Source organism: Lipotes vexillifer, unplaced genomic scaffold, assembly GCF_000442215.2.
Source record: "Lipotes vexillifer unplaced genomic scaffold, Lipotes_vexillifer_v1.1 scaffold386, whole genome shotgun sequence".
In the NCBI taxonomy this organism is placed as follows: domain Eukaryota; kingdom Metazoa; phylum Chordata; class Mammalia; order Artiodactyla; family Lipotidae; genus Lipotes; species Lipotes vexillifer.
The window spans coordinates 1,237,533-1,256,198 of NW_006772588.1; the positions used below are offsets into that span (position 1 = coordinate 1,237,533).

General features: G+C 37.8%; 1 protein-coding gene across 1 annotated transcript in view; it reads left to right on the top strand.

Moving 5' to 3' along the window:
• Positions 1-18,666, top strand: part of OXCT1 (3-oxoacid CoA-transferase 1) — a 146,190-nt gene that overhangs the window by 67,916 nt on the left and 59,608 nt on the right. The window contains exons 8-13 of the mRNA XM_007447636.1: positions 3,939-4,046; positions 5,476-5,590; positions 8,366-8,460; positions 10,245-10,293; positions 15,872-15,944; positions 16,562-16,637. Of these exons, the coding sequence (XP_007447698.1) occupies positions 3,939-4,046; positions 5,476-5,590; positions 8,366-8,460; positions 10,245-10,293; positions 15,872-15,944; positions 16,562-16,637 (516 nt within the window). The remainder of the gene's footprint in view (positions 1-3,938; positions 4,047-5,475; positions 5,591-8,365; positions 8,461-10,244; positions 10,294-15,871; positions 15,945-16,561; positions 16,638-18,666) is intronic.

An 18,666-nucleotide genomic window follows, 5' to 3' on the forward strand; every position in this document is an offset into this window, starting at 1 on the left:
GCGCCACAGGCCTCACTTTGTATTACACAGCGAGGTTTGCAGGTGTGCAGCTTTTTCCACTAACAACCTTCAGGGCTGGGCCCATTTTTGTGGCTACACTCGACTGAGGTTGTCAGTAAAATAAAATTAAAAAATAAGAAGGTTATTGCCCTGCTGCTCCTCTGTTACCTTACCTGAGATATAATGTTAGCCAAGTAAAAACAAAAACACTTGTCACCTGAGGATGAATTCTTATCCTTCTCTGAACTTTAAAATACAACTTTTCAGAATTATAAAGTAGGAAGGGTACAGGGTAGAGAAAGCAACCTTTTAAAACAAAGTTCAAATCAATAATAATTAACATTTCCTAGCCTCTATTTTCCTGCTAATAATCAAAGACAAGTACTAATTAGAGAAGCATCAAGTGTCTGGATTTCTGGACGTACTAGATGGTGCTGCATAAGGACTATGCATCGTGCCAGGGAGAAGCCTGGGTTGCTCTTAGCTACCACCTCTCTTACATCTTGACCTTGTCCGAGGACATTTAAACATGCCCAGTGCTTTGCACTGAGGCTTTTTCTTTGTTCTTTATTCTCTGTCTTACCCACTTCTGATTTCAGGAGGTACGTTTCTGCCATGCTTAGTGAGTGCTCTTGTGAGCTTTTATTTTTACTTCTTCCTTAACGAACTTGTTCTATTCATCTTTTTCTTTTCAGATTTCCTTTGACTCTCATGTTACTGCCTGATCTCACCAGATCCCCCCTCTCCCCCACTACATTGGTTCTTTCTCACTGTTATTTCTCAAGATCACCCAAAACCAGCACAGAAGCCTTCAATTCCTTCAATAGCTAGCATTAAGATAGTTCTCCCTCTTCAGTTTTTTTTTATTTTTTTATTTTTTATTTTGTAAAATCTTTTCACAGATTGTCTGAAAGCATGTTTTCTTCTTTTGGTTTGTACTTCAAATATTTTCTTCCTCTGCTAACCAGCTCTGAGAAAGCTTTGATTTTTGTATAGAAATTTTCAATACTGTTGAGTGTTGGTATTGTGTTGACAAATACTGCCCATGCATTTTTGACAATATGAAAATCATTCATATTAGGATGACAAAGCTTGGAACTGATTATGTTTAACCAGATTCTTGCTTTTCATCAGAGTTGTTTTAGCAGGACACATTCTTCCACTCCATTTGTTGTGAAAGTCATGATGTAATTGCCCTTGGTAAAGAAACTTGGTCTTAATTTGGTGTTTTTTGTCAAAACTTTCTTCGGTGGAACCAGAAGAAAATCGCGATTGGTTACCATCAACAGTTTTGGTTTAAGTGAAAAGGGTTACTTTTTTTTCTTTTCCGTTATGTTTCTCGCTCCTGCTGAAGGGTAGATGTAGGGAGACCAATTAGGAAGCTGATGCAATAATTCAAGCAAGAGACAGGAGGGCCTGAACTTTTGAAATAGCATGAGGTATGGAGAATAATTTGCATTATCTTCAAAACTGTAAACAAAAAGTGTTTCCATAACTTATTTCATAATGTTGTAAGTGCTTTTAGAGTTTAGAAATCATGGTTTTTCTTAAGTCTCTATTTTCTTTTTAACATGTCCTTTTGGTACATGGCTAACTAAGCAATTTATCACATCCTCCACTTTTGTATTTCCTAGTTTTGGAAACTATCTACTTAATGTCTATTTCAGCTTTTAAAAAAATTTTGTAGGTTTTTCACCTCTTGATTATAAAAGTAAAATTAAACAAAAATAACTTAGCACTGTCACCCAGGGATAAAAATGATTAACATTTCAGTGTTAATTTCCTATGTGTTTTTCCTCTCAGTTTTTTGTAGGTATAGAAATAATTGAGCCGAAGAGCATATCTGTAAATATTTATATAGAATCTTGCATTTTTATGAAGCATTATGTTATGAGATGTCATTAAATATTATGAGAGCCATAATACTGATTTATCATGTGGATGCACCATATATATTTTACCATTATTCTATTGTTGATCCTTCAGGTTGTTTCCAACTCATTGTTATTTTAACAAATGCTGTGGTCAATATTTTCATGAATAGTCATTCTTCATATATATCCTCAGGATAAATTTTTAAAGTCAAGAACTTCTTTGAAGGCTTGAATCGAATAAATGTAAAGATGTGAATGAACCCTAATGGCTGAAATTTCCAGCTAGTTGAAGAGGTAGCAGTAGTGCTCGGCTGCTCTGCATTTCCTGTGTCCACCTCCTGTTTACCTGGTCACCACCTTGGTTGCATTGGGCTAGAAAAGAATCCATATACAGGAGGCCTAGTAACCTGATGAATATGTAAAAAAGTGAAGGCTATGCTCTCGATATATCAGAGCATAGAGAAGTTTGGAGGAGAAGATATGGAGTACAGTGATGGGGAGTCCCCTTGCCTTCTGACTCATTCTCATATGAGTATAGATGGACATCTCTACCCACTGTTTCAACTTGGATGCCCACATGTTTATTGACTCTTCTTTGGAGTTCCTGTTTCATTTTTGTTAAGATCCTTCTGTTTATCAGAGAAGATAGCTTTTATCCATTATGTCCTATTCTTCTTCAGCTATTTAGAAGTAGTGCACAATAATGAAAATGACTCTTGTTAATCCCTGTTATTCTTTCATTGTGGAGGGAGTGTGGTGTGGGCATACATGGTAGAATAGCAGAAAGGAAGGGGGGTGCTTAACCTCAAAAACTTCTGGAGAGTTCAGTTACTCATTTAAGGAGACGGTATAATACAACTCTCCTTGTACAAGTCAATTCATTGGCAGATAGTTCTTTGCTTTGGGTATGACATCTATTAAGCTGAGCACTCTCAGTCTTCAAGACGGTATTTTTCTTGGCACCAGAAAGATAATTTTGTTTTTAATTTAAAAAAATTTTTTAATTAATTAATTAATTAGGCTGCATTGGGTCTTAGTTGTGGCACGTGGGCTTCTCTCTAGTTGTGGCGTTTGGCTTCCAGAGAGCGTGGGCTCAGTAGTTATGGCACACGGGCTTACTTGCCCCACGGCATGTTGGGATCTTAGTTCCCCGAATAGAGATTGAACCTGCATCCCCTGCATTGGAAAGCAGATTCTTAACCACTGGACCACGAGGGAAGTCCCCAGAAATATAATTTTTTGATCTCAACGATGTTGACTGTAGTTTTTCTTGATCCTTGTTATTCTGAGTTTTTTTGTGTGTGTTGATGTAAAAAAATGATTTCTTTAAAAATGAATTCTAAAATAACAGACTAACTTGGGCATTCAGTATTGCTATAAAATTCCCTTTTGCTCTGTGAATAACTTTAATTCTGATTTTTAGAATTGCCAGTTATTAGTTAATAATTCCTTTTTCAAATTTCCATATTGAAATTAATGATCAATCTTAAAGTAAAATTATTTCAGCAATTGCAGTTCTATCACGATCCTAGGAAGCTAATTACAGGAATAAATAAAAATGGTTACAAATAGCATTTGTATCTATATTTAAAAAGCAATTGACCAAGCAGATGTTGTTACAGATTTTTGTCTTTGATATGATAAATTTCCCATTAATTTTGAAAATCTGGGTTTAAGGGATGTGCTTTCAGATTTTGCATAGTTGAGCTGCAATTTGTGAAAGTTCAAGCAGCTGTACTGACAAACCCTTGGACAAGTTTGTAACTGAGGCTGTTTTAAGCAAAGTTTTAGAGCTTTATGTTTTGTATTTTATGTTCAGACACATGTATTTGAATTTCTTCTATTTTTGTGGATCTGGAAGTTTGTATGTTTGCCTGTGTATTTATTCTTTCTCTGTCTGATTTGTATGTATATTTGTGCGTGCATGTGTGTGTGTATGTATACTTACATTGTATATCCAGCCTAAGTTGGATGTAAAGATGCATATACTTCATCTTTTTTTAATAAAAAATATTCAGTTTAAGCTCTCACTATATAATTAAAATTTTTTTTCTTTTTGCCTAGGTTGAAGAAATTGTGGATATTGGATCATTTGCCCCAGAAGACATTCATATTCCTAAAATTTATGTACATCGCCTTATAAAGGGAGAAAAATATGAGAAAAGAATTGAGGTAATTGACTTAGCTTGTCTGTCAGTATTTATGGATCTGTCAGAGATGTGTCCCTGGGGCTATTCTAGATGGTAAGGAATTAGAGCTGAACAGGAAGTCTTGCTCTGAATCTTAATAGGAGCTTCTCATGTGTCTATCTTGAGGGGACATGATTGTCTATGTAATTGTCCAGTTCAACCGTTCCTTGTGTATATCATCAAGTTACATGCTTCTCTAGGCTATGTCTTCTAGGCTTTTGTAACTGTCCTAATTTATGATGCATTGTTTTGGCTGGCTGTCATACAGGGTAGAGAAGGATAATCAGGTCTTTGGTGGCTTTACCCCTGCTGGACTCTTAGTGTTTGAGTGTTTAGAGCTGTCTATCTATCTTGAAGTCTTTGCACATTATAGAGTCCAGACAGAACATCATTTCCCATGAGTGTTGGGCTCTGGGAAGCTGGTGGGTATGAGATCATGGCAAGGAGTGGGTACCGGGAGCATTGGAGGTACTCTAAGGCTACTGAGAGCATGAAGACCAGCTGGACCAGAATTGATATCAAAATTCAGAAGTGTCTAGGGATCGGCAACAGAATAGACATGCAGTAAGAGATACCGTGGATTCAGAGATACCCTCTACCCGCGGACATCAAAGGCATTCTGCAATCTAAAACTAATGTCAGGGGCCAGGGATCAAAAACAGGACATTTGCAAACAGGAACCAGAGTCTGTATCAAGGAGATTTAGTAACGGAAATAGTTTTCTGGCTGGTTTCTGGATATTTCTATGATTCCTGTGATTCAGTTATAGCAAAACCAGTCTAGACTCTGCATGTGGAAATAGGCAATTGGCATCAGCAATACCTGGTAAACACATTCTCGCAGCCCTGGAAAAATAAAGTCCCAAGGTCTATTCCCTTTTCTTTATTCTGGCTCCATCCCAGAGCACCTGAGGAGAGTTTAGTTGCAGGAGTCTTAGAGTAACAGTAGTGGCACTCAGTGTGACAGTAACAGAAGAATTATTTGCTTCAAAGAGACAGAACAATTATATCTTCCTCTTCAAACATCTGACCTCTTTCACGTACTTTTTAATTAATTAATTAATTAATTTGTTTGTTTTATTTATTTTTAAAATTTACTTATTTGGCTGCACTGGGTCTTAGTTGAAGCATGTGGGATCTAATTCCCTGACCAGGGATTGCAGCCGGGCCCCCAGCATTGGAAGCGCAGAGTCTTAGCCACTGGACCACCAGGGACGTCTTTTCACTTACATTTTAAAGAATTATTTCTGTCATCAAATTTTATCCATAGTATTCTTTTTAAATTTAAAAATTCTCTACATTATCTTACAGATTTGCCTTATAGCAGTAACGGGAGAGAGTTTTGTATTTCAGTAGTGTTAAAATACAAAGTATACCTCAACCATGAATAATTTATTTCTGTTTATTTTAAAGCGTTTATCAATCCGGAAAGAGGAAGATGTAAAAACCACATCTGGTAAACCTGGAGATAATGTAAGGGAACGTATCATCAAGCGTGCAGCTCTTGAATTTGAGGATGGCATGTATGGTATCCTTTATTCCTTGCCCCGTGGGCTGGGCAAAGGCGTAGCCCTCACTTTTTACATATTCATCAGGTTACTAGGCCTCCTGCATAGTGATTCCTTTCTAGTCCATTGTAACGTCTAAAGCAATTGATCAATTTTTACAAATGTGGCATATAACCTAAAGATATCAAGATAAATGAAATTAGAATTATAATCCTTTTGCCTTCTTGAAACAAAATGGTGACTGAAAATTTCCTTAGCTGTTCTCTAATATATAAGGAATTTCAGTATAATTTGGCATGTGGCTAAGGGTAATTGGGAGAAGAGATTGCCCAAGGTGAGGGTTTCAGATCTCAGAAGTACTACTTATAACCAGTGCTATTTACTTTCTCTGTGTTCTGACATTTACATACTCATTGAAACGTAAGATCCAACTTCTTAACAACCTCTTGTTTCCCCTGACAAAGATTCTGTGAATGTACCCTTTTATGTCTGATGTTTTGTAAGGGTATTCAATGAATGATTCAAATTCTGCTGTAGATATTGAATACTTGGTCAAAAAAGAGGTAGGTGAAGATGGTTTAGTGCAATTAGTGTTTGGATTTTGAATGTGTTTAAATAACAGTGAGTCTATTCGCCATTTTGCTGATTTTCAAGACATCAGCTGTTGAACTATATAACACAAATAATACGTATAAATTCAAATAGTGTATGATAAGATAAATATCTGTTGAATGGTGAATCCAGTAAAGCCATACTTAAAGGCCTGGGACAGGAAGTAGTAGAAACATGACATGTGTCTCCATTCTCTCAGCTTCCCCTAGTCCATAAAAAATCTTCTTTCAGACTGATATTGACAGAACTGTTTTTTTACTTTCTTTTTACCTCCACCACTTCATTTTTCTTTATCTTTCAGTTTACACATTGGGTTATGGTGGGAATTCACATAGGGGAAGAGAGTATAATAGTGCTTCCTCTCCCACCTCCAGTATCAGCAAGATATAGAGTCAACCAAGTGAACTGAACAGGTGAAAGCTAGTCTCTGGGTTTTCTTCTTACCTCCAGTCAATTGGTTTACCATTGATATTTTAACACTGACTCTATGATAATGCTGATTTTTAGATATAATGGCTTCTAGGTATCCTTTATTCACTGTCATTGTATTGCCTATGAAAAATATTTGCAAGTCAGTTCATATAAATGGTCTTTCCATACATAGCACCTACTCTTTTTCAACCCAAATTACATAGGCTTTTTTCTCCCTGGTATTTGACTCACTAAAAAATACTAAAGAACTGAGAAAATTATAGCATATGATGAAAGGGGGGGGGTATAAAACTTGTAATTTGGGTTGCCCTTACCTGAAAATGCCTGCTTATAATTATAATGGAATTAATACCTCAGTATGTTCCATGCATCACTGTGAGAAATGAAGTACAAATAAGTCTACACTAGATGGTGATTTGGTAAGAGGTGAACCAAGAAGCTATCATCATAGCTTCATAGACTTACTGTATTCACAAGAGGTGACCTGGCATGTTGAGTTGTCCTGCTGGCCTTTGTAGTCTATAATACGGCAGCATATACAAACTTTATCTTTTCTGGACTTCATTCACAAAGCACTCACTGTTATTAGAATCTCATCAGAGTGCCATCATTCTTTGCACTAATTCTGTCAAAGTCTGTGGTTTGCAGTGGTGGTGGACAGCAGTTTAGACAGCGTCAGTTTTTGTTTTTTTTTTTGGCCACAGTGCACAGCTTACAGGATCTTAGTTCCCCAACCAGGGATCAAACCCAGGCGCACAGCAGTGAAAGTGCCAAGTCCTAACCACTGGACCACCAGGGAATTCCCAGCAGGCTGATCTGGTTAGCCTGCTTGTATTGAGAGGCAAGGTCGAATCCACACAACTGCTTTCAAGTCAGAACTTTGATCACCTAAGGAAGAAGATTTAATACCCTCAGTTAGCTCTCCTTTAAGAAAAAATTTTATTGAAGTGTAGTTGATTTACAATGTTGTGTTTAACTTCTGCTGTACAGCAAAGTGACTCAGTTATGCATACATAGATTCTTTTTCAGATTCTTTTTCATTGTTTGTCACAGGATATTGAATATAGTTCCCTGTGCTATATGGTAGGACCTTGTTGTTTATCCCTTCTATATATAATAGTTTGCATCTGCTAATCCCAGCCAGTTAGCTCTTTGATGCTGTAACACAGCTTTTTTTTTTTTAATATGGTCTCAAATGTGTTCACTGAACCTTAAATATCCCCACCATCCTATTTATGTCTTAAGGAAGGTTCAGTTACCAATGGATGCTATCACAGTGATCCAAAGGAATCTATACAATTTAGGCAGACATTTTGCTGTTGTCATAAAACTTTTTTTAAAATTCAAAAGTGGTAGCCCGTTTTAGAATATTTCAATCATCTTTATTTTCAGTTGCAGTTTTGGATAGTGAAAAATGCTTTTAAACAAAGGTCAGGCCATGTTATATCAGACATCAGTCATAATAAATCATAATACAGTCCAAATTTGCTAACTATGTCTTACAATTAAAAGGACCTCTTGGCTAGTTTTCTGAAGCCACTACTTTGATATCTTTATGGGGAAAGCTGTGATTAAGAGATTTTCTTTTTGAAAAAATTACAAAATAATACCTAGAGGGTGGTGGGAGAATGTATTCAGTGATTACATTCAGAGTAAGTACCTTTAAAGAAGGCCTATGTTCAGATTTATTCATGTAGATTTATGACATAACCTATCTTTTATATGCTGGACCTTAACGTCTTTTTTTCCAGCTAATTTGGGCATAGGAATACCGCTTCTGGCCAGCAACTTTATCAGCCCCAGTATGACTGTCCACCTGCAAAGTGAAAATGGAGTCCTGGGTTTGGTAAGATAGAAATTAAAGTTTTATTTATTCAATCTTGATGGAGAATGAGATATTTTATATAGTGAAATCTTCTTATGACTGAGAGTTGTTACCTTAAAGTTCCCAATCTTGTTTTTCTTTCTTTTTATCCTCATCATAAAATATTTAACTTTTCCCATAAAATGGTGGTACTTGTGAGCACGTCATGTTGTATTTTTTGGACTAGGTGGTAGTTTCCTGACTATGAGCTTTCCGACTGCTCCTCCTTTGTCCCTGTATCAGCTTCCATCTCCCCTACCGCATCTGCTTCAGAGATCTCACACCATCCTGTTTAGGTAGTTATTTTTAACCTTTGTGTGATTGAACAAGATAATGAAGGTCATTAACAGTTCTACATTAAATAAAAATCAGTAAGTCTCAGCACGAGAAACTGAAGAGTAACATTTCTACTTTAGGACAGGACATTTTTTGACAGTTGATTAATTCAAGAACTTCTCCTCATGTAATACTCGTTTTGAGGCCAAGTTGTTCAAAAGGGTAGAATTTTCCCTTCCTCAAGATTAACCTTCCAGATGGGCTCAGTATTCTCATAGAATTTGGCCATTCTCTTTACTCAATATTATAATAAAATTAAGAAATACTTAAGCTTCCTGGGTAACATTTTTTATTTACTTATTAATTATGGCAGAGATTACTTATAGTCTGACAATTTATAATATTCCTAATCTTTGATTGTTTTTCAGTAGCTCTTAACTGTTAATGCAGTACAAATTGTACATATGGAACATGTATATCCAGTATTTAAAATATAAATAATGGTCATGAGAGTGTAGTTGATACTGATAGAGGCAATAATTGTGTTCACTTTCAGAAACACAAAAATGATGTGAGTCTGGATAAAAGCAGATTCATATTGCAGTCAAAGACTTAAATTTTTAAGGTACCTTAGAGATTATCTAGAGTGACCAGTTCCCTCATTTTGAAGACAAGGGAAATAAGTCAATATGAATTACCCCTGGTCACTGTTTAAAGAAAAATTTACACAGGTCTAAAACATTAGTTGCCGTTTCAATTTATTCAAAGAATAAATTTTTGGTCCCTTTTTTTGGAAGTATGTTAAAATTTCACAGCCAATATTTCCTCATTCTTGGCTCTAATTTAGACCTTTTCTTTTACCTTTCTCCATTTCCTCCCTTTTCGTTTAATAAATGTTTTGTTATGAAACTACTCACTCCAAGTAATTAGAGATGGTTTCTAAGAATACATAGAAAATTAAAAAACAAAAACTTAGTGAGAATTACCAGGCAAAAAGAAAATAAAGGTATCAAAACTTAGATGGACTGAGAGATAAGGTTAGAACTTTAGGTGCTACATACCAAAAAGCTGAAACTGCTTTTCCAGACCCTTCTAGCCAAATAAGGCAGCCATTTAGTTTGTATTCATTGATATACTACCAGGAAGATTTCTGAATAACATCGGCTGCATAGTAGGTACTAAATAATTACGTTTTTATTGACCTGTGTTTCCAACAGCTTAACATTTCTTTCAGAATTTGGTAGTTTTTAGAAAATATTTTTCACTTACCCAAGCACAGTTTTTAGCATAGAAAAGACAAATCAACGTGGAAAACAGAGCCATGAAAACACTGGGGTTATTTTGAAAAGATTCACCTCAAGTCTTTTGATGATTTCCTAGGGTTTTCATGATTTCCTAGGGTTTTAAGCAAAGTTACTTATATTTCAGTTTTAGTGTGTGATTCAGTGAGAAACTTCTTTTCCTAATTGAACATGTGCTTTATTTGACAGGGTCCTTACCCGTTAGAAAATGAAGTTGATGCAGATCTAATCAATGCAGGTAAACTCACTCATTACATGTTTTTCCAGCCTTCTCCTTTGCTATTAATTTAGTTCTCTGCCAAGTAATAGCAACGAGTTGGGCTTGTTTCTTTTGTCTTTTCCTGGAGAGTAAGACACTGTATTTTTCATGGAGGAAGCGAGAGAGAAGCCTTCCTAGTGCCCTCTTGGTCCGGATTGCCTGTCAGAGGTCTCCCCTATTTAAGGCAGAGTAAGATAAAGGAGAAATCGCAGGAGGGGCTACATATAATGGTAGGAGCTTTGGTGGGTCAATCAGTCAGCGTCCTGAGAACACTCTCAGGTGGGGTAACGAGGAGAATTAAAGGAAGGGACAGTTTACAAGGGTGCAGACAAGATTAAGGGAAACCAGAAAGGATGCTGAAGCACCACAGGGAGTTCTTATCACTCCTAGGCCTTAAGGGGCAGCTGTGGGAGAGGGCCACCTAACAGGAAGCAGGGTATTTGTAGAGGAACATGACCATGTTGCAGAAATCTGGGTGGGGGTGAGAATAGAGGTCTTCTCTGCTGGGTCTCCTGCTTGTGCCTCCCATTGGCCGATCCCAGGTTGAAATAGGTCTGCTTTCTCTTGATGAGAAGGTGGGGAGTGGATCCATAGTGGCCAAAACCAGGATCTGGTGCACTGAGGTTTTTGTTGTGGTTGATAATTACTCTCCTCTAATCGACATCAGAGTTAGGAGAGCATCCTTCAAAGGTTCAGGGGTGCTTAAGGATGTACTCTGCCACTCAGTGCAACCCAGTGATGTAAGTAATAAATACAGAGTTTCTTTGTACTGGGGACTCTAGCCTGTCTTCTCCTTTATTCCTGCTTTGCCTTTTATTATTAGCATTCATATGCTTTGCCTTTTATTATTAGCCTTTTATTTGACTGGGACATAGGGTCACATGTAGCAGCAGCCTAGAGGAGGAAAAACAGGTCAGACCTTTTGCCCATGCTTGAGGCAGCACTGCCACCATGTTAGGGCTAAAGATTATCCTTAGAATGGGGCTGTCCATAAGAAGCTAATTTTTATATTCTAGCATGTTTTTCTTTACTGTTCTTCTACTCCTATTCACTCTACCCCCACAAAAGTATTATTGTTACTTCATGTTCAAAAACAGTGTGTGTAACTTTCAGAAGAGAAGAAGTAAGAGCTGAAACATAAAGGCCAGCTGCCAAGTAGAATGGATGTTTGATGCTTAGGATTTTTGAAAGTAAAACAGCTTCTGGTTGAATAGTTGAGTTAGTTAACACGACTCAACTCTGAAAGGCCCACTGTGGTAAAGCAATGACATTTAACCAAGGCTGTAATTTAATTGTACTGTACCCTTTAGCAATAGCTCGTTGATCTGTGAAAATATTTGCTGCTTGGTTTAATTAATTAATGTTAGTGAGTTATTTGCAAAATGAATAACTCCATTTTCCAAATATCAGGCTTGAGCTCATAAAACCCAGTTTCTTTGGAAAACTAGTTAATCTTTTCAATGACATCATTGGACAGTAGGCGTTTCTGATTCCATTGAGCTTTAGCTTGATCCTGATGAAGCCACCAGTTTTAGATGTCAGCTTCTGAGATATCACGTATAATCTTAAACTACTTTGTAAAACAAGAATTTATTGCTTTGGGGAAGCCAGGCTGCAGAATAGTTTAATAATATCCTATCTCTTTCATCAAAGTCCTGTTTGGAATTTATGATGCTTTTGACTTTGGAACTAAGTTAGGGAGGAAATACTTTGAACTTGAGAACCCAGAATATAAATTGGTGGTTCTGCAATTCCGCAAGTTTGGAAATTACCAGGAAGATCAGCCCATTGTTTGTGTTAATTTGAAATGATTTCTATAGAAATCCCTTGGAAGGAATATAAAGAGTTATGTTTCTGGGCATAATCAGTGTATTAAAATTTTAAAATAATAATACAGCTATTTCTAAGGTTACCTTTTTCTAAATAATAATTTCATATGGTTATATAACAATGAATGACCACTTGCATAGTACTACATAGCTTACAGCATACTTTTTTCAAATACATTAAATCATTTGAACCTCAAGTGAAAACTTGTACAGATTGGGAAATCAAGCCCAGAAAAGTGACGTGATGTTCTCAAGATTACGTTGCTAGGGACTGGACTAACACAGGGTCTCCTGCTCCTGGCCCCTGGCCTTCTCTGCACGTTGAGCTATATCCACTGATAACCTGAGTTTTACAGAGGTGCATAAGGCAGTGCTTAGAACATTTCCAAGGTCCCAGGAAGATTTGCAGTATCCCAATGGAATTGTGAAATTTCTCATAAATCTCACATTAGCTTTCATATTAATGTGCATTTTGCATTCTTTCCTGTTTCTTAATATTATTTTCTTACTTTAATATCAAAATAATGTTTTAAATGACTTCCTTTTGATTAAAACTACTTAGAAAGAACCACCGTGTTAATCTCACAGCTTTTGAATATCCGTGGTTCCTGCCATGTACCTCTAGAGCAGTGGTTTTCCGTGGGAAAGAGGAGTGATTCCTCTCCCCTGGGGACATTTGACAATGTCTGGAGATATTTTTGATTGCCAGTGTTACTGGCATTTAGTGGGTAGAGGCCAGGGATGCTGTTAAATATCCTACAATAACCAGAACAGTTATCCAGCTCCCAGCATCAGTAGTGCCTGCTCTAGAGGTCTGTGTGCCACATCTGAAGAATCACAGGCCTGAACATTAAAGTTCAAATAGTATGGCATTCAAGATCTATCTAATGGTTGTGACTGACCTTTTCAAATTTATCTTTCTCTGTGCCCTACAAGGTCTTCTGAGTCCACCCATACTGAACTGCTGGATCTTTTCTGACCATGACTCGTGCTTTCCTTCCTCCATGACTTTGCTCTTGCTGTGCCTTTCATTTTTTGTTTTGTTCTATCCCTTCCTTTTTTATCCCCATCTCTTTATTGGTAATGTCCTATTGAAATGCATTATACCTATGCTTGAAATCCCAGTTCATTTGTCCTCTCCAGATCCTTCTGTGGCTCAGAAGTGCTCCTCCTTCGAACCCACAACACATCTAGTGTCTCATAAGCATACCACATTTTGCCTTGTAATTATTTGTGTATATTCATCTCTCTTGCTGGGTATTATGTTCCTTTTTCTTGGGGCAGTGTTTCTCAAAGTGTGGTCCCCAGAGCCACAGCATTAGCATCCCCATCACTGGGGACTTGTCAGCGATGGAAATTCTCAGACTCTAGGAAGTTGAGCTCAGCAGTCTGCATTTTTATAAGCCCTCCATGTGATTCTGATGGGTGTTAAAGTTTGAGAACCATTCGTTTAGGGCATCTGCATTTTGTGTGTAACATTGTTCAAGGCACAGAGTAGACATTTACTTGATATTGAGTGAATGACATGTTACATCATGAGTCAAAGGACTCAAAACTATGAAACTGAATAACTCTATTGCCTGAATATCATTAGAGGATATAGACATACACAGAGCAAATTTGGAGGAGACAGGAATCAATTAGGAAAAATCAAATAAGAAAGACGCTTTTCTTTAAGATATTGGTTGTATTATTGATTATAATTGTTTCTTGACTAAATTTGGACATTGCATTTGAAAAGCATGGATTCAACTTCAGGATACCTTTTTTTGTTTAGATTTTGTATATTAAAAATTATGAAAATTAACTTTGCTTCCAAAGAATGTATTTATAAGATGCCAGAATGTGTTAGCAGGGGCCTGACAATAACTTTATTTCATAAGAATTATTTTCTGGGCTCTTTAATAAAGCCATCCTTCATGAATCACAGGGGGAGAGCTGAAGCTCTCTGCATTGATCTCAGTTTCCTATAAAGTGGTAAATAATGCCTTCTATGTACTACCAGCTGATTGAGATGGCCTTTTGGAAGTCATTGTGATTTATCACATAGAGAACAAAGAATTGAGATTTTTTTGTTTCTCTGCATTTTCAGCCTGCAAGTTCTTCCTTGCCTCTCCACCTCACAGGATTGGCGAGGAACTGTATTTGCTGGGCGTGAAAGTTGTGTTAGGATAAGGTTTAGTTGTATTACACTTGTCCTGAAACCTGGAGTTCACGGGCTGGTGTATAACCCCACCATAAAAGTGAATTGCTTGCCCCTGTAGCATTTATCCCTAAAGGGGTAATGGCACTGTCTTTTCCACAAGCAGGTTTGCAGTGAGGAATAATAACAATGACAATAATAAAAGTAATGTTTACAGAGTCCTTTCTCTATGCCAGGTACTAGAGTTAAAGACTTCACATGCACCATTTCATTTAATTCTTCAAATATTATGTGCTGTCTAAAAGCCAGCCCCTACTAACCGCACCAGAAAGTATTTTCCAAAGCTTTTCAGCTTTGTGGTCCTTTAAAAGATGTGAAAATGTTTCCTTTGTTTAGAATCAAACTTTTTGGCCGATAAATAATTCAGCATGATATAAATAGTCTTACCTTTGCTTTACAGTTGAGCTCAAATGGAGCGGGATATTGGTGGAGAAGTTAACTCTCAGGGAAGACTTGAGAAGTTGAGGTTATAGCTGTTGTTGCACAGCTGAGCACGATCAGATCGGTCTGGTCCTGTTGTGTCCAAGAGCTTCTCTCTGTTCTAATCTTGGAATCACTTTTCTTCCCCTTCTTTTTGTCTGCCCTATCACACTGGGGCCATGGCATGAGGTGTTATCAGACAGTTGACTTACCTTTGGCAAAGTGGCATGTGAGCACTTTTCTACTGAGACCAGAAGCTTCTCCTAGGCACCTAAAGCTCCTGCACAGACAGGTCACAAGAAAAAAGCAGCTCAAGTTTGAGTCAGGTGATATTATGGGTTGTGTGGGGACTGTATGACCTTGAAGAACTTTTCCAGTTCTGGACTTTTATTATGAGATGTAAGTTTTGTGAGAGGTCCTTCCAAGAGGACCTTCTTTGGTTTTAGTAGAAACATAGGAGCAAGGGAAGAAAAATGAAGGAGAGAGAGAGAGATGGAAGAAGAGATTCAGTCCCAGTGATGTTAAGGAATTAGGTGGGACCTTTCTTTCTAGGTTATTTACTGAATTTTAAGAAATATCTGAGGAGCATCTCCTGTGTCACTCCCTTCAAGTTGTATTCCTTCATGTCTGTTCCACAGTAGCTTTGCTCTAGTGACTTACAGTAGCATGGGTTTTGACAGGTGCATCCCAGCAACTCCTTTCCTCCTCATTCCTATTAGCATCTAACAGGGGCTTGTGAAGGGACTGAGTCTGGTGGGAGGCGAGGATGGTTATGTAATAATAGTAGAGGGGTGCATTGTCTGTAGAGAATTTCAAAACAATAATAAAATTAAACATTGGGCTGCTTTTTATTATCAACATGCAAGGGCAAATCTGAACAATGTTAGTGACAAAATGCTTTTCTTCATAGGTAAACAGTTCCCACTGTGTCTCCCATACCCCTGTTGCTGCCACATTTTGGTTAAGGGACCCTTAGTTCTGTAGGAAACAGAGAAGGTATAGACCTGTGTCTCCACCATGATTTCCACTCTTAGAAATCTAATAGCCTTTTCTTTCCTCTTTTTCTCCCGTGTGTGTGTGTGTTTGTGTGTGTGTGTCTGTGTAGGCAAGGAAACAGTTACTGTTCTTCCAGGAGCCTCTTATTTCTCCAGCGATGAATCATTTGCGATGATTAGAGGGTATGTAATAACGGAGCCCCTCATGTTTCACATGACGTTTAATGAGCTGAGTCATCCCCTGAGTCTGTTAGCAAGACTCTGAAACATAGACACCTCTCCCAGCCAGAAAATGATCATGGGCTTGTTTGGCTGCACCAAGATGTGAAATTATTCACATTGAATGTTGGCAGTTGGGACTTCCAGCCCGCTATTATCAAAGGAACCCTCAAAATGGAATATATATCTGTGCCAACTAAACTGAAGTAAACACTTTGAAGGCTCTTTCTGAGGATCCTAACATTTTCTACAAACTGTGTTTTCATTTTCTAGCTAGTGTTTGCTTTCAAATCTAGCCATATTCTCACTCCCTGAAGGAAACAAACTCACTGTGTACACCTGTTTTTAATTTGTTTTTGGAGACAGTATAGGCTATAATTTTTTTAAAAGAACTCTCAATCGTTATTTCTCTACACTAGCTTGAGCCAGTCTATTTGGAAAGCAGGTGTTGAGTGGAGGAAAGCAAATGTACTTTGGTGCAGGGGAGGTTAGAATTATCCATTTTCATTGCTGACAATTTCAAGCAGAAGGGACATAAAGCTTGTGAAGTTGGCTTTATATTTCTTCTTTATCTTTCTCAGGGGACATGTCAATCTAACAATGCTAGGAGCCATGCAGGTTTCCAAATATGGTGACTTGGCTAACTGGATGATACCAGTAAGTAGACATGTTTTCTTCTGAATTATGCCTGGGTCAGAATAGTTATTCTTGAAATATTAAGAAAAATCTTGTCAAATTGCTTTGAGTGCAAATATAATTGTTACAAAAATAAATATTTTGATATGTATTTCTTATTTCAATCAAATTCTAGTAAAGGAAATACTGAAAATATTTAGCCTTGCCAGTTTACTGTGTAGTTGGGACTAAAAATAGGTAAGATCAGGGTCAAAGCATAATTTTCCATGGAGGAATAGAAAACTGAGGAAGGTAAAAGAGAATGGGTTAATTATACTCTGATAAAAGTAAGAAATACAAATATTTATTATAACTCAGTTTTTATAACTAGAAAGTACAATTAAGTTCATTAATTTTATGTTAATTCTATTATTTTCTTATTCACAGTGATTAAAATCCTCTCTTGATTAGTCATGTGACCCCATGAGTAATCAATCACATTTTCTTCTATTATGGAATACAAAACCTGTGATGTTTAAACATGCTTGTGAAATGCAAACAGTTTTCATTTACTAATGACTTAGATCAAGGAAGAAGCCTCTTGGAATTAGCTTTGGAAAAAGGACTGTAATCAGTTGATTTATGAGTGTGGTTCGTTTTTTTGTTTGTTTGTTTGTTTGTTTTTTGTGGTACGCAGGCCTCTCACTGCTGTGGATTCTCCCACTGTGGAGCACAGGCTCCAGATGCGCAGGCTTAGCGGCCATGGCTCACGGGCCTAGCCACTCCGCAGCATATGGGATCCCCCCGGAATGGGGCACGAACCTGCGTCCCTGGCATCAGCAGGCGGATGCTCAACCACTGCGCCACCAGGGAAGCCCTATGAGTGTGGCTCTTTACATTCCTGATTGGTGCTTCCTGATGTGTGTATGGAAACAACAATGAATGTGTGTCTATGATTATGAACGCATTTTGGCTGGTAGCTCAGGTTACTCTTTTAATGTGTGTGTTTAAGGATTTCTGCGTGTTTCTCTGAATTATCAGCTACAAGGAATTTAAGTAACTGAGGCTGATGTTCTATGATGAGAGTTTTTTGTTTTTTGAAATTTCTTAGATTTTTCTCTACTCATTTTTTGAGGAAGGTGAATTAATATAGTTGATAACAATGTTAGAGATTGTGTTAGTTTAGCTTTTTTGATCTATGATCTCCCAAAACATTATTTTACAATTTTAATTGTTATTATAACCTGGTTCTCAAACGTGGTTGCATATTGGAAGCACCTGGGAATTTTAAAAAATGGTGATACCTCGGTGCCCCCCCTTAGAGTTCCCAACTTAATTAATCTGAGATATAGCCTGGGAATTGGGCATTTTAAAATCAATCCTAGGTGATTACAATATGTAACCAAGTTTGAGAACCGAGTTTGAGTGTATTAAAGAATGATCATCAGGGATTTCCCTGGTGGCACAGTGGTTAAGAATCCTCCTGCCAATGCAGGGGACACGAGTTCGAGCCCTGGTCTGGGAAGATCCCACATGCCGCCGAGCAACTAAGCCCGTGCGCCACAACTACTGAGCCCACGCGCTCTAGAGCCTGTGAGCCACAACGACTGAGCCCATGTGCCACAACTACTGAAGCCCCCCCGCCTAGAGCCCATGCTCCTCAACAAGAGAAACCACTGCAATGAGAAGCCCACGCACGCAATGAAGAGTAACCCCCGCTCGCAGCAACTAGAGAAAGCCCGTGCGCAGCAACAGAGACCCAATGCAGCCAAAAATTAATTAATTAATTAATTTTAAAAAATGATCATCAATCATATTTAAAATGTAAGGGGAAAATATAATTGACGTATTAATAGTCAGAACTCTTAGTAGATTATGGATTATATTGTTATTTTAGTTTAAAAATGTTCATCGGGCTTCCCTGGTGGCACAGTGGTTGAGAGTCCGCCTGCCAATGCAGGGGACACAGGTTCGTGCCCCGGTCCGGGAAGATCCCACATGCCGCGGAGCGGCTGGGCCCGTGAGCCATGGCCGCTGAGCGTGCGCGTCCGGAGCCTGTGCTCCGCACGGG